This window comes from Sceloporus occidentalis, unplaced genomic scaffold (assembly GCF_023333645.1).
Source record: "Sceloporus occidentalis isolate IW3139 unplaced genomic scaffold, rSceOcc1.0.p SCAF_151, whole genome shotgun sequence".
Taxonomy (NCBI): Eukaryota; Metazoa; Chordata; class Lepidosauria; order Squamata; family Phrynosomatidae; genus Sceloporus; species Sceloporus occidentalis.
The window spans coordinates 1,309,642-1,326,139 of NW_028317131.1; the positions used below are offsets into that span (position 1 = coordinate 1,309,642).

The 16,498-nt window shown below is 40.9% G+C and overlaps 1 protein-coding gene across 1 annotated transcript in view; it reads left to right on the forward strand.

The window, feature by feature from the left end:
• Positions 1-16,498, forward strand: part of LOC149280621 (NADP-dependent malic enzyme, mitochondrial-like) — a 70,942-nt gene that overhangs the window by 40,758 nt on the left and 13,686 nt on the right. The window contains exons 6-7 of the mRNA XM_089500327.1: positions 1,035-1,138; positions 11,820-11,929. Coding sequence (XP_089356453.1) covers positions 1,035-1,138; positions 11,820-11,929 — 214 coding nt within the window. The remainder of the gene's footprint in view (positions 1-1,034; positions 1,139-11,819; positions 11,930-16,498) is intronic.

A 16,498-nucleotide genomic window follows, 5' to 3' on the forward strand; every position in this document is an offset into this window, starting at 1 on the left:
ACTGAGAACTATAGGTACCCCTACCCATAGACAGAGCTATCGGTACCCCTACCCATAGACTGAGAGCTATAGGTACCCCTACCCATAGACTGAGAGCTATAGGTACCCCTACCCATAGACTGAGAGCTATAGGTACCCCTACCCATAGACTGAGAGCTATAGGTACCCGTACCTGTAGCAGCAAAGAAATAGCCATGGCAGGAGCTGATTTTTGTATGCTGGTTCTGTTTTAATATGGGTTGGTTGGTTGCATATTCCTTTGCCATTTCTTTATTTGCACTTTGTATAACTTTCATACAAAAAAAAAAAAATTGTTTCCCCAAAAATATTTATTATGCTCCTTACCATCATTATGACACTTACAGGAGGCATGAACTTCAGTGAATTAATGAGAGAGAATAACCATGTAAATCAGATCAAGATGGCTGCCCCACCAAGTCAACAAGTAAAGCGACCCTCTAGAATGTGGGGAATATGTTACACAGATGTGCAGCGTGTGCAACGTTCACTCTGTTTATATAAGTGAATAATCGCAAGTAATTGTACCTCTGATTACCAGCTAATGATGGCGGACAGTTATTGGATGCCTTCCTGTTTTGATTATTTTATTGACATCATTGTATGAAGAGGAACAGAGGAGGCCCATGTAAGACGTGTGGGTTCCTTTTATTTGGATGGATCAGCTGTGACAACAGCTGTTTATTATCCTGCGATGAAATACGGCCTCAGGAGGGCAGAAAACCTATGACCTGGAACACTCGATCATCATCTCTAGGAAAAGCATTTATAAAAATCCTTTCAGCTCCTGGGGAAGAATAATCATGGAGATCCTAAGAACAAACAGTTAAGATGGCTGCTCCTATGGAACCTATGTTTAAAAACATATATTTTATTTTAAGTTTGTGTGCTCTATCATATAAGATATGTGGTGATCAGTTAAATTTAGGGTAGGGGTATAGACGCTCTGTTTAAATGTCATTTTGACCTGTAAATATTTGACCTATACTTTAATTTTCTGTTCTTTTTTTTTTCAGATCCTTCTGAACGATCCCTTGTATATTGGTTTGAAACACAAGCGGGTTCGGGGGAAGGAGTACGATGAACTGATCGAGGAGTTTATGCAAGCAGTGACCAACAAGTAGGTACACAGGCATGCAATAGCGTATCTTCAGGGGTGCTGGGGGACCAGGTCCATATGGTCCATCTGGTGGGATGATGTGGGCTTCTTCCATTAACTGCCACTTCTGGCCACGCGCTGCAAGTGTAAGCATGTAGCGTGTTGCATTGTGTGTCCAGTAGGCACATCCCAGGTACAGGATCTAATTAGTACTGATATATAATAAGCATACCAGGTGAGCGCTGCTTCTCCGGGTCAAGACCCGACTCCTCCGGGTTACGGGAGCGGGGCCTTGGCACACCCCACTCCCCGCCCATTTTCCTTTAAATGGGGGTGTTTTCAGGGGCGTAACTAGACGCCTCAGGGCCCGGGTGCGAGAATCTGTTAAGGGCCCCCCAACCCCCCACCCCCTCACCCCCCCACCCCCCCAAAAAACCATGATTTTTACCCAACAATTTTTTTTCAACAAATTCAACAAATTCAATTTACATATTGAATCATATCTGTAAAAAAATCAAAGAAAAAGGGGCGCATGTACAAAGGGCATAATCCAGGGGTGTCCAAGTTTTTTCTGCAGTGGGCCACTTCATCAGAATTGTATACGTGCGCGGGCCGCACTCATTTTTCACTGTGACAAAAAATATGGCCTTTAATAAAATATGCAGATTACAATAAAGTAAATGACACAAAACCTTTACTCTTCCTCTCACTGATTTCTGGGCTCACTTAGCCAAAACCGAAAATGACCCCCACCTTTAAAAATAATAATAAAAACTCACATGTTTAATAAAAGTAGGTAACACACAATTGGACAAAATTAGCAATATGACTTGGCATGATAGGAGTGTGATTGCTAACAGCAATCACACTCCTATCATACCCAGGCAACCAGTAAATGCTGGTACCTAGGCATGATGGGACTGTGCTCTCTGTGATTGCTGTTAGCAATCACACTCCTATCAAGCCAAGTCAGCCAGTACATGCTGGTACAGGGTGGCTGTAAGTGATGTGCAGACCCCATACTGCTGGCAGCATCACTACACAAGGGGGGCAGCTAGCTAGGTTTCAGCATGTACTGGCTGACTTGGCATGATAGGAGTGTGATTGCTAACAGTAGTCACAGTCCCATCATGCCTAGGTTCCAGCACTTACACATCCATCCAGTAAATGCTGGAACCTAGGCATGATGGGACTGTGATTGCTGTTAGCAATCACACTCCTATCATGCCAAGTCAGCCAATACACGCTGGTACAGGGTGGCTGTAAGTGCAGACCCCATACTGCTGGCAGCATCACTACACAAGGGGGGCAGCTGGCCAGGTTTCAGCATGTACTGGCTGACTTGGCATGATAGGAGTGTGATTGCTAACAGCAATCACAGTCTGATCATGCCTAGGTTCCAGCACTTACACATCCATGCTATCACACACACACACACACACACACACACACACACACACACACACTAATTTATTCATATAATCATTCATTCACAGATTCATTCCCTCAATCACACACACTCATTCAAACACCCTCCCCACCCCCTTACCTGCACTGCAGCTCCTCGATCCCGCTCACAGACTTCAGCAGGGGGCGCGGCCTCCCTCTGCCTTCTCTGCTAAAGCACAGAGGAAGTAGGATGTCACGTGAACTCCACTTCCTCTGTGCAGTCCGGAAGACCCTCCCACAAGTAAGTAGCAGGGCTTGAGGTGCGGCTCGTGTAAGATCGGTTGCCCTGGCTGCCGATCTTACGCGGGCCGCACCTCGAGGTCTCGCGGGCCGTATGTTGGACGCCCCTGCCTTATTTAAAAAAAAAAAAAAAAAAAAAGGAAAAAAGATTTCGGGCGGCCCCTTGGCTTGGGCCCCCCTGCAGCCGGGGCCCGGTCGCAGTCGCGACCCCTGCGACCCCGGTAGTTCTGCCACTGGGTGTTTTCCACTGTCATCAGCGGGAACTCCCATCAAATTCAGCGGGAACTCCCATCAAATTCAGCAGGAACTCCCATCAATGTCAGCGGGCGGTCATTGTGCAGTCCTGGCTGTGCCCCACAAGGGAAGGCTCCACTTAGCCGGAGCCCAGAAGTTCCCAGGTATGATAGTAAGGTATAACTGTGACCATTCATTATTGGGGATCGATACTATGTGAGGTACAATGCAGACGCTATGGTTAGTGCACACTGGCTGATTCCACTGCAGGTACTTACAGGACTGTAATTCCCTGACCTGGACCTGAAATGTAACCCATGCCCTGCTGTTAAATTCTGAATTATTTTTTTTAAGAATAAGTCTAATTTGGGGAAAAAGTTAAATATGTAATTATTTCTTTGGTGTGCCTTGGAATGAAAAATATATTATCTTTTTTCGTCCATTAAAGATATCATATTTGGTATATTCTTTACATTTTTAGGTATAGTTTATTTCTGTTTTGTTCTGTTTCTGTGCTGTAAGAAAGCTAGAACTTTACATTTTTCCTGGTTTACGAAGCAAACCAGAATAAAGATTAAAATCCAAGAAACAACAGTTTTGTGTATCTGAAGTTTTACTTAATGTTTTTAAAGCATTTTCAGAATGTCAAAAAACGGGGTCTTTGGATCCTTAGATCAGAAGTAAACTGTAGTTGCCTATGACATTGAATATACACAAACCAAACACAGCATAGAGTTCCAATGAAGCCGATGGCCATGTGGGATCGCTTAGCGTCAAACTATAGCCCCGTTTTTTTGGCAAGTAAAATGTCTTTTGTTTGATTTGGTTTGGGTTTCTGTAGATTTGTTCTTTAGACCTCTATAGCGTAACAGCACATATGTAAAATAAACTTTCTGACAAGCGTCGTCCCGTGTTTCTGATCTTTCACAGGCCCTCAACAATTCCTATTCTTTTTGTAGGGTCAGCAAAATGTTCCGTTTCCTGTCGTTGTACTTTTTTTCTATATATATGAGTTCTAAGAACAAATATATTATTTTTGGTTACTTGTGTTTGGAGAGATTTGATTTTTTCCCACCAAACTTATATATTTCATACTGTGGAGACATGAATGATAATTTACCACACAGCTCCTACGTCAGACTAAATTTAACAAAATGCAAAGTGGGTGAACAGAATAAAAAAAAATAAAAAAAAATTAAAATCAATATTTGTTGTGACCACCCTTTGCTTTCAAAGCAGCATCTATTCTAGCATACAGATTTTTAGGGAACCCGGTAGGTAGGTTGTTCCAACCATCTTGGAGAACTAACAACGGTTCTTCTGAGGATTTAGGCACCACAGTTCTACTCTCTTTATGTAATCCCAGACAGACTTTATGATGTTAAGATCAGGGCTCTGTGGGGGCCAAACCATCACTTCCAGGACTCCTTGTTCTTCTTTACACTGCAGATAGTTCTTAATGGCTTTAGCTGTATGTTTGGGGTTGTCATGTTGCGGAATAAAGTTGGGGACTCGGATGCCTCGCTGATGGTTCTGCATGATGGATAAGTATCTGTCTGTACTTCTCAGCATTGATGCCATCATTAATTCTGGCAAAATCCCCAACTTCATTTGCAAGGAACACCTCCACCATGCTTGAAAGTTGTCTTCAAGTAATACTCTCCAGCCCTTCGGTGAACAAATTGCCTTCTGCTACAGCAAAGCATTTCCTCCAGGGCGCCTGCTGCCATCTTTCTGCACCTCAGTTCCTGTGTTTTTGTGAATAGTTGAATCAATTGGCTTTGTTTCCACTTCGGAGGTATGTTTTTTTGGCTGCGAGTCTTTCATGAAGGACACTTCTGACCCAACTTTCTCAAGCAGTAGATGGGTGTAGCAGGGTCCCACTGATTTCTGCCAATGCAGAGCTGATGGCACTGCTGAACCTTTTTGACTACGGTTCTCAACGTTGCCTGTTTCTATGTGCTTCTTCCAAAGAACTTGGACATAACATCTGTGCTCGGTTTTGCCATGGTGTATGACATTGGATATCAAAATATCTTCCTAGGTCACCTAGTGAATGTGGCTGTTTCTGCCCAGTTTTATTCCTCCCACATAGCTGATCATTAGCACCTGTTTGATATAACTACATGCCTCCAAATCCCTGACTTTTTATCATCGGCACCTACCTTGGCTTGACAGTATCCCCAGCCACCCTCCAGAGCTGCCATGCTTGCTGCTCAGGTTATTGGGAACAGCATGCTTAGAGTCCTCCATAGTAGAAATTGGCCACCTGGGGGAATCGGAGATCTCCCTTGTAACCAGCACATTGCGCGGCACCACATTGGGCAATCTGCCCTCATCTTGCCCTCGCCCCCACTGGTCCTGCTGCCCCACGCCAACAATTTCAACGGTGAACCCCATCCAAGATAGCTGATGAGGAGGAGGAGGCCATTCAAGTTTTGCACCACTAACGATGTTAGAAGAAGGACAAAAAAAGTTTTTTTTTCTAGAAAACTTTAAACACAAATGCACTCAAAATAAACTCCCCCTTAACAAACCTTCAAAAAACAGAACTATGTAGTAATTTTTCAGTAGGGGCAGTAGGGTATCCTGACTCAACTAAGAAAAATCCTTTGAATAAGTTAGCCCAAACTTTTCCTTTATTATTCTTCTCTGGTTTTCTTGATTAACTTTGTAACTATGTTTCATTCCATATTTTTTTCTGATCCTTGTTATTGAAGATGTTACAGCGTGATGTGATGAGGAATTTCCCTTTGTATGTGGGAATCACTAATGCTTATCTCTCTTTTTCCTGTATGGGATTTCCCAGAGCTCTGCGTTACGGGCCGTGTCTTTCCCTGTTTCCAATTACTACGGCAAAATGAAAACCATGTGCTGAGTGTTAGAGGGATGTGCTGTGTCACCACATCGGCTACGGGGGTTTAAAACCGCTTGACATTCAGCCAACTTCATCATGAACAGCTGCATCCCTGATCACCCCCCCCGGGGGGGCGACAAATTATACAATTTCATACTCTTGTCCAAAAAAATGCTTTCTGAGCAAAGGAACTTGTGTTTATCAAAGATATTAACTTGTTAGTTCAATTAACCAATGATGAGAGAATTATGGATACAGTTTGGCTTGACTTTTAATATAGGAGATAACACGGTTGCTGAGTGGTACCCATGTGCGTTGTCATGGTAATGTCAATATTTACCCCATGGGAGCCTGAAATACATCCAACCCAGCCGTGTTTGATTATCGTTTGAGGGGACCTGCCACTTTCAAATTTATCCCAAATTCTAATTTTTATAGCCGTAGTTAACACATTAATCAGGTTGTTTTTTTTTTCTTTTCACTTTAATATAAAATTAATATTTATTTTCCGTTTCACTCTATGCTGAGCTTCCATCTTGCTGACACTTCAGGTCTTTCTGTGCCGAGATTCGCTTAAAAATAGCTTTTCTAAGAAAATTACGCAGTTGCGACACTCCTGGTGGAATCCAGGAAGTTTGTTACAAATTCCTATTTTAGCCGACAGTAAGATTAAGATACGTCTGTGCAAGTTGTGAAGGGCTGGTCATTTGCACCACAATGTCTGTGGTTAGTATAAAGTTAGAATAAAGTGGTACACCATCAGGATTTTTACTTACAAATTGTGGTTGACCACAACAGGAGACTTAATCCATTGAATGATCCTTCTTTGAGGTTTGTAAGAAGGTTTCTGGCACAGTATACGTAGACCAGTATGCCCCCAGTCTAACATGATTTGGTGGATTAAGCTAAAGGCAGTGGCAGACTTAGTGAGGACACAACTCATCAAGTGGGTGCCACACTTGGACACAGATGTCCCAAGTGTCCCGGAAATTCCCTCTTGCTTAAGGTCCCCCTACCTTCTCTGCCGACCGTTTCCATGTCTTTGTCTCCTTTCCCGCAGCTCTACTTCTTCTCTTGCCTCCTTTCTTCTGTCTTCTTTCTTCAGCCGCATCAGCTCTGTTGACCAGGCGTCCCGGAGTACTTCTGCAAAAGGGCAGAGCCACGGCGCGCACCACGTGGACAGTCTTTCCCCTGTTCCTCCAAGCAGGGGGCAGAGGGTGTGCGTGGAGGCTGCTTTAAAGAAGTGCTTTATGAGGCCTGGTCAGCAAAGCTCGTACCGAGGAGAGGCGGACTGTATACTTTATATAATTGAGTAAGAAAACATAGAATTTAATAGCCTGTCGCTGCTTCATACCTCGTTACCAAGAACACTTTTATGGTGATTTGTACATTTTCTTGGAACTTTTCCTGTTACATTGTATAGTCCAAATATTGCCTAAAGGAACATGTCATGATCGCTTTCAATGTTACATCTGCATGATGCTGTTTCTAATTTAATATCCTGCCAACCCATGTTAGCAATTAGGCTAGAACGTATTCTTATCTGTAGTACAGAGCACTCTGTTTCCGTTCTGTCGTTGGCCTGACCCCTGACTATTCGAGGAGGCTGTTTGCCGCTTGGGTTTTGAAGAGTCCGGTTAATTATTGTTTGCTCTGATTAATTAAACCAGATTTCTTTGTTTCAGCAGCTCCATCTGTAAGGCATTGCTTCCAATTAGGAGCATTGAAGCTATCTTCATTTCTATTTCATTAGACCCTCAACTGATTTACATCTTTCTTATTATCCCTTTGGTTGCAGGGAAGACACGTAGGGCTGCATTGCAGCTAAATTCCATACGATATAACCCTTATGTCGCCGTACAATAGTTTGAAGTTACTTTTTTTTCCTCTCAATAATTTAATGGTAAAACATCTATTTCCCCCAGCTTTTATTTAATTTTTGCGAACAAAACAGGCTTAGAAGTAAGCTGCGCTTAGAAGGTAAAGCCCCATATTACTCTGGGTTTCTGTGCTATTCTCATTACTAAGTATGATGTAAAAAGAAACTTGTTAAAGAAACATAGAATTTTATGGCACGTCCATTCGGCCCATTCAGTCTGCCAACTTCACCTGCTGTAAAGATTCAGACCTTAATCAATCCTTGGCCTTGTCTTAAATTCAGAAGCCATATGCCTTTCCCATACATATTCAAATCCCCTCGCTGTATTAGCCTGTGTTACTTCTGCTGGGAGGCAGTTCCACTAATCTACTACCCTCTCTGCTTCCTCAAATCACTAACCTTTAATTACTGTTGGGGTAAATAATGCGACAATTAATACTACAAGAGAGCCATTACTGCCTCTTTTCACCCCTCCTTGATTTTAAACAATCGTGGGCTCTCATAAGCCTATCATATGGTATCACACAACCACTTTATATTAAGGAATCTTTTGCGGTTCACGTTTGTAGGTGTCCGTCATCTGCCGTCAGTAATAAACGCCATTAGTTCAACAGTGGACATCCGGGATAGTTGTTACGCAACATTAAATGGTCTTATATGATACATATTATCAAAACATTTTGAGGTTTAGCCAAACGATATATGCGGAATTTCCAAATCCCTGGCCACACTGACCTGTCTGGTAAACAAAGGGGAATTTGAGTTTGCGTCTCGACATTCTTGTCCTTCGCAAATCCTTAGTCACTTATCACTCAATAAAAAGAACCACACTCACGCTCTCTTAAGTTCAAGAAGTCAGTGTTGGAGAATTTAGATTTATACTCCCCTGGATCGCACAAAAGTGTTTTATATATATATATATATATATATATATATATATATATATATATATATATATATATATATTAATCATGTCTTAGGGAGGGATGGGTGTCTATAGAACAAAGGACGTTGAAACCTTGAAGACCTCTCAAGACCTTGGAAGTTCTTTTTTTATTTAGAATTAAACGAGGCCAAGTACTGTAACTAAACACAGCGTTACTGGTAGTCTTTCCAACTATAAACCAGATTCTGCTTCAATACCGAATCATAACTTACATCTCAAAATGGCAGTTTCTTGGCGCTTATTTTTTGGTTATGGGATTTATTGGATCTAAATGTACCGGATAAGCATAACAACGATCTGGCTTTGCTTTCAATCGTGTATTTTTTTTTTTTTTTGTCTATGTCCTGAGCCAAGCTCTGATTTCCTGTGAAAGGGGGAAAAGGAAGTAAATACTTTTATTAGATAGTTCAGCGGCGTTTCTATTATTATGTAAAATGTTTCATATGGTGCATCCTTTTTATCTGCTAGTTGATGTTGAAACCTCATTCTTTCAAATATTGGAAATCATGGGAAGAACAAGCGCTTCAGAAGATTGTGATACGGAATGTTATCAGTCAATCGTAAGGATAGTCGAAAGAATATCGATGGTCATTACCAGAATTTAAGAAGTCCAAAGCTAAACTAGTAGTAGTAGAGAACGGCGTAGAAGACAAAGTCTTGGCCAACTTCAAGAGCAGAAATAAGAACTGGAAATTATGATCTCCAGGGAATTTTTGAAGGACAACTAAGATGTCCATGGACTGGTGGAGCGGAATAAGGGATTAGGAATGTTAGATGCTTAGGAGTTCCTACATCTCCAATGCTAACGTTCCTCTGAAGAATCTTGATGACATGAGGTGTGAAAATAATAAAGAGAAAAGTTGAGGGCTACACAGTAGTTCCTGCACCCACTGAGGCTTTTTTGACCTCCAGTTAATGCCACCAATTGCCCTGCCTCTAATTAATAAGGAGCAATAATTATACGTCTAATATACAAGTTTATGCCTCTCGTTTTTTCCACATAAAAGGAAAAAAATATTGTTAGCTTAAGCAGTTTAAAATATCGTTAGTAAAGCGTGGCTGTTATGTATGTTATGACATCACGTTACATCATCTTTTGTACATCCCTGGTCCAGCTGGTCTGCTTCCTTTGGACTGGCGTTTCCCTTAATGGACAGGCCTTTAATAGCCCGTATGCTTCAGAGAACTATTAGAAATAATATGGCAATCAACCGCACATTAAGAACACCATCTCCCGTTATTTAATGTAGCTTTATTATACAGAATAGAATTTAATTTCCTGCATAACCATTATAATACTTAGCAAAATAATATAACTCTCTGAAGTATTATGGACATTTTATATTAAAGAGAAACCTACACTGTACATTAAAAACATTTAATATATATATATATATATATAGTATTTTACGCTCTTTAATGCTTGAAAAAACTTACATAGTTTTCTTTGTCAAGTTCTCTGCTCATTTTATTTTGCGAGTATAAAGTGACCCCTTTGTGCCGCTGATGACCTCATCGTCATATATTCTGGGATGAATAGCATTAAAAAGGCTCATTTAAAAGTCACCTGCGAAATTGCTCCAGCCATCATTTTGGAGATGACCCGGCGCATCATTCCCCTGATCTTCACGAGAGAAAGAAAAAGAGAAAAAAAAACCCCCGCCACATGTCGCCAGCACGTAAACCGAGAAGCTCCGAGAGGCGTGAATAGAAGTTTTTGGGGACAAGTGTTCTAAATGAATCTCGTACGGTATCGGTTTCTGCTTTCAAGCCGTAGTCAATGCAATGTGTTCACTTCGCGCGTCAATAGAAGAAACGGCAATGAATGCTAGTCTTGTGTGCGTCGCCTACGGCTGAAAAGCAAAATATCTTTTTCTTTTCTGTCCTTTCTGAAGAACGGTAATTTAAACTCATCCGAGCATAAAAACGCTCGTCACATAGAACCTTTATGGGCTTTTTTTTTTCCATTTGCGATTCAGTGGAAGATCGTTCCTTGTCCTCGTATTATAATTTTAATCCATTATCATCTTGTGCGGTTTGCTGACGATATCGAGTTCGTATTGATAACATCTGTGAATGGGTGTCGTGATTACTTCGGGGGGGGGGGGTGTTCTGCATAACCTGAGAAAATAACTCGATCTTATTTTAGTTTCAATAGAAATTCTTTCTCGTTCCCTAGATATTCTGGGTTTTTTCTTTTAAGCAAATAAAGAGTTTTTTGTTTGGTTTTTTTTTCTGGGCAAGAAACTCAATAAAATTGAGTTTTGGGAGTTGCTTGATACCGACGGATGGAGTTACAACATTTTCAGCTAATACACCAAAAAAGTCGTCTTCCTCTATATTTTCCAGAATTATATATATATATATATATATATATATATATATATATTAGATACCCTATTCAGTACGATTAATACGGACACCTCAGAACTTTCTAAATGATCGGACCTCAAGACTAACATATTAACCCTTTAATGACCCAACATGAAGAATCCATGTAGCTTCTTACCAAATGTGTTCACTAAATGGATCTAATATCATGGAACCTTGACTTGTCATTATTTAAAGATACATGTAATTAAGTCTCCTGCATTCAAGCATATCAACAATATAAAATATTAATTAGCAAAAGCCCCGATTGGGAGCGTTCTATATGATCACCGCAGTGTAGAACAGGATCTCTCTTTTGGATTGAAATCCCTCTTTCCTCCCAGAACGTTTGATATGAGTGAATGACAAGGTTCTACAGCCCTAAAAGCCAAAATAATATGAAATGAAACTAGACCCGATCATTCGTACAGTACTGAATAAACAACAAGACTTGAAGAGAGGAATTTTCACTTAAAGCAGGGGAAAAAAAGGTTCTTTACAGTAAGAACAATAAAGAATCCACATCCACTTGTTTGCCTTCTTCTGGGTCAACAGTGGGTTGAACTTGATAGACTTTTGTCACACTTCTAACCCAAAACTAATGTCCCTCGTGGCCATTTGGAATGGTGGTGGATAAGAAATATTATTACGGTGAGACCCTATCGCTGTTTGGTGTATCCGTGTATTCTAACTACCTTCTCATAATCCCTTTTCAATCTCTTTCCAGATACGGGATGAATTGCTTGATCCAATTTGAGGACTTCGCCAACTCCAACGCCTTCCGTCTTCTGAATAAATACCGCAACAAATACTGTACATTTAACGATGACATTCAAGGTAAAAAAATTATGTTTTTCACAGTTTCCTTTCCTATTGGAGATGAACTTAAAATGTAAGGTTTATTACTCTAGAAAACAGTGTTTTTTACTGAAATTGGGAAAATTATTTTGGAATAATGGGAAAAAAAACATACAGAAAATAGACCCATACATTAATGTATATGGATAGTGAATTCATTTGATAATATTTTTATATGTAAGGTCGCTGTGACTGATCAGCCTGCAGAGGGATCATCGGAGGGGTCAGAATTGACAGCGTAGGATCTAGTTTCATCTATTCAGTGTTTCCAAAAGGTGTCGGCATCGACACCAACAGAAGCCAATGTCTGAACTGAAGTTTGGCATTCTAGCCAATTTCAAGAATAACTAATGGCCGGCGATACTGGCTCATTCTCCAGGCTGTCATCAGGCTAAAGGTTTTTGCCCCAATCTCAATGTGAATCAGCAAGCCCTTACCACCAACAATTTGCCCCCATTGTTAATCTGTCCCTGGGCAGAAGGGATGCAGGCTTATGCATTGTTATATAAAGCATGTAATATGCATGAGGCTATGCTGAACATACAACAAAGACCAATGACTTTGCCCCCCCCAACATGGCGTGGTTGGGGCAGAATCATAGCCCCAGCATACCTAAGAGCATCAGCCCAGACATTCATTGATGTTGCAGCTCCCTGGGCCTGTCAGGGGAGATCAGAACTGGTCCATGATCCCCACTGTCGGAAAAAGTAGGACAGCGGGGCAGCTACTGGTACACTCAGGAGGTGTGCAACAGGGCGTACTAGATGGACCAAATGGCCTCCTAATTATGTTTTTATGTAACAAGCAACGCAGAAAACAGACTTAAGGGTTTATGTTTGGTGGTCTTTGTATGAAACGTATTCTATTGCACCGCTGATGTCGGTCTTTCTGGAAAGCCTGCAAACAATTGGGATAAAATTAAAGAAGGGAATGTGGGAATAGCATGAGATTCGCATTTGGGCCAAATGCCTGGTGAACAGGTCATCCTCCCTTACTATCGCTTCCAAACTCCGCTTCCAGTCCCATCTGTTGATACAGTTACTTTGAGACGGAAACAATGTTGTCCTAAACGCCAGAAGAATAGAAACACCGGTCTGCGGAGATGGCTGCTATGTTTATTCTCGACACACAAATGAAAAGAGACAGACGTATACAGTATAATAAATGTACAGAGCTTGCTATTTGCTTTTATATTCTATTTTTTAAGGAGGAACTATGGGACACTCCAGCCATTATATGCACTTTAAGGCACATGAAGGGTACAAGGTCCCTTTAAATGTTCGTGTGGTCAATTTTACAAATATACAGGGATTCTACAGAATCCCTTTAAAATTCTTTATATGATGATAACAAATTGCAACGCTTTATCCGACGCACAAAAACAATTAATAAATACACCATAAATTTAATGCCAGATTTTTTCCCCAACATGTTTTCCTCTAAGGCGTAAATATTTGATTCCTGTAATGTGTATATTTTAGCTCGGCAGAATACAGCTGTTACTTCTTCGCTGTTACACAATATGTTTGGTACCGTTCCTATACACTGCTGACAAGAAGTAGGTGTAAGAAATGGAATTGCTAAAGCTACGGTTCTATACCCAAAATAAGACTAGGTACCGACATTGAGACAGTTTTACTAAAAACTCACCTTAATTAGGTATCTCGGGAGCAGCAAGTATAACCTATATGATTATTCCTCCCCGTTAAGTTAAACCTTTTCTGTTGTTTGGTTAGGAGAAGGGAGAGGAGATTGATGAGATATGCTGGTTCCGATACAGATCTAAGCAGAGACGGACGGACGGGCCAGGGGTCAGGGGGGCAATTGCCCCTCTGGCCAGTCCAAGATTAGTTAAATGCCCCTGTGTTAGTAGATCAGGAACTTACTAAAGACTGGCTCCACTTCTTGTATTGTTGAATATATCAAATTTTTTTTGATGTATCTCTCAGCGCTGCATTAAAACTCTGTCAGCATGAACAGTAACCCAACCCAGTAAAAAAAAAAAAGGATTTTTGGGGATTATTTGTAAAGCCTGTATTTTTGCCAGGTTATCACAGCTGAGCCAAGCTGAGCGAAGGTCATCCCAATGGGCAGCCAACTCATGGACGTTCATTGCTTTTCTGTGACCCCTTCTCATAGCGCCGGAGAACGGGCAGCTTCGTTCCACTGCCACGACGGATGGAAGATAATAGAATCTGTTATAAAATGCACAGAAACTTGGGGGGCTGGAGGTCTGTGTCCCCTTTGACATTCATCCTGCGAGGCTGATGGAATTTTGGGTGATTGAGCAGATGGCTTATGGAAGGTAGTCATTCGTAAAAGCGGACAATGTGAGTTATAGTATATATGTGTGTGTGTGTGTGTGTATATATATATATATATACGTGTGTGTGTGTGTGTATATATATATATATATATATATATATATATATAATTACACTGACAAGAACAAGAATTCATGCAAACATGCACATATCAGACATTTGGGTCTATACACAAAGACATCAAGTGGTCGGTGGGGTTAAGGGTTAATTCGACTGACCAGACTCAACTCCAGTTGCATGCCCTCGCATGTTTAACGCTCACGAAACAGCTGGCAGGTTCACCAACCTGTGAGATGTTTGCAAGGTTAAAAAATTAACAGGGGGCCACAATTGCCCCCTCTCTTGCCCCAACCTGTGCACTGTGGAGGTGGGAGCCAATGAAAGAACCCTGTGGCAGTATACTAACCATATTGTAAATGTATATGAACAAAAATTTTTATGGAAAATATTTCATTTTTGATGCTTTGATTGTGTGGTTTGTCATATGCTGAGAAATAATGGGGAAAAATACACAGTATGCTAAAAACTGTCACGGGGAAAGTTTTTTATTGTTTTTTTGTTTTTTTTAAGGACATCTTGGGACTTGTAGTCCATATTAGCAGGACTTCCAGCAGTAACCTATCTATAATTACCTATTACTTAGTCCTGAACGTACCCGTATAACCATATAACACATTCACTAAACCATGTTAGTTGGTATAGATCTCAATAGCAGGGTGGGGATCCAGGAAATCCTTTCATAATGTTGGTGGATCCATTAAAAACCTGGATCTTGACAGCAAAGAAAAACCAAATATCACTTCTGACCTTCCACTTCCCTATCGCCAAGTTGCAGCCTTAATTGTCATGTTATTTATTCCTTTGAACAGCTGTGTCTGTCTCCTAAACATTGTAGAACTCCATCAAATCAATTCTTTCACCACCTCCCCTGGAAGCTTTTAGCACGATTCCACCAATTTATGCAAAATAAATGGAAAATTATTTTGTATTTTGAAGCATAAATTTCACACAATCTCTTCTTCTTCTGATGGTCTGTTTTCTTTTGCTGATCCTTCCTTTCTTTAACCTCTTTGCGACCAATGACATACCAGGTACATCATGATAAAATGGCCCTACGGGACCTATGACATACCTGGTAAGTCATCTGTTAAAATTGCTACCAGTCATCATAATCACCACTGTGGCTGAATGTTCAATGGCCCAAGTGATAGCTTCTACAGCTCATTTTTTTTATTTTTTTTTAGCATATTTTACTTGACCTTAAGAGGTTAATATAACAATTGGGTAAAATTCAGGTCTCAAAAGCTTGGCACAATATTCTAGGAGATATCTTTCTTGTGCCTTGGTTTTTTTCTATATGCAACCTGCAATCTTCCCACCTTCTTTTATCGCACTATTAAGTGTTTTCTGATACTGAGACCGTCTCCGCTCCTGTGTTGTGATTCCCTTCAATTACTTTCACCCTCTGGATTTTCGTACCCCCAATGCATGTTTTTGTACAGTTAGCTGTTTTAGATCCCACTTTTTTTTTTTTGTGGAAAAGTTAATTTAATCTTGTTAAGACGTTGTTTATTTGATCACGAACTTGACCACATTTTTGTGTGATACTTCACTGATCACAACCATTGCCTGGTTGCCTTTTTTTCAGCCAGTACAATCTGAAAACTGTATTTTCGTATGGTTTTGAACAGAATGTTAAGTCCATGAAAAACCTAGACAAGCCACGTCTACTGCATGACCCACATCTAAAACTGCAGTACTCTTCATCCTGAAAGACTAAATACTATGTATCTAAACACAACTTCACCGTCTAATGCTACAGCACTCCCAACTAACACTACACAGCAACCATCTAATTCTACACCACAAACAACTAACGCTAAACAACCATCTAACCCTACACTACTACCATCCAGCACTTCACCATGCAGCCATCTAACCCTACACTACTACCATCCAGCACTTCACCATGCAGCCATCTAACCCTACACTAGTACCGTCCAACACTTCACCATGCAGCCATCTAACCCTACACTACTACCGTCCAACACTTCACCATGCAGCCATCTAACCCTACACTACTACCGTCCAACACTTCACCATGCAGCCATCTAACCCTACACTAGTACCGTCCAACACTTCACCATGCAGCCATCTAACCCTACACTACTACCGTCCAACACTTCACCATGCAGCCATCTAACCCTACACTACTACCGTCCAA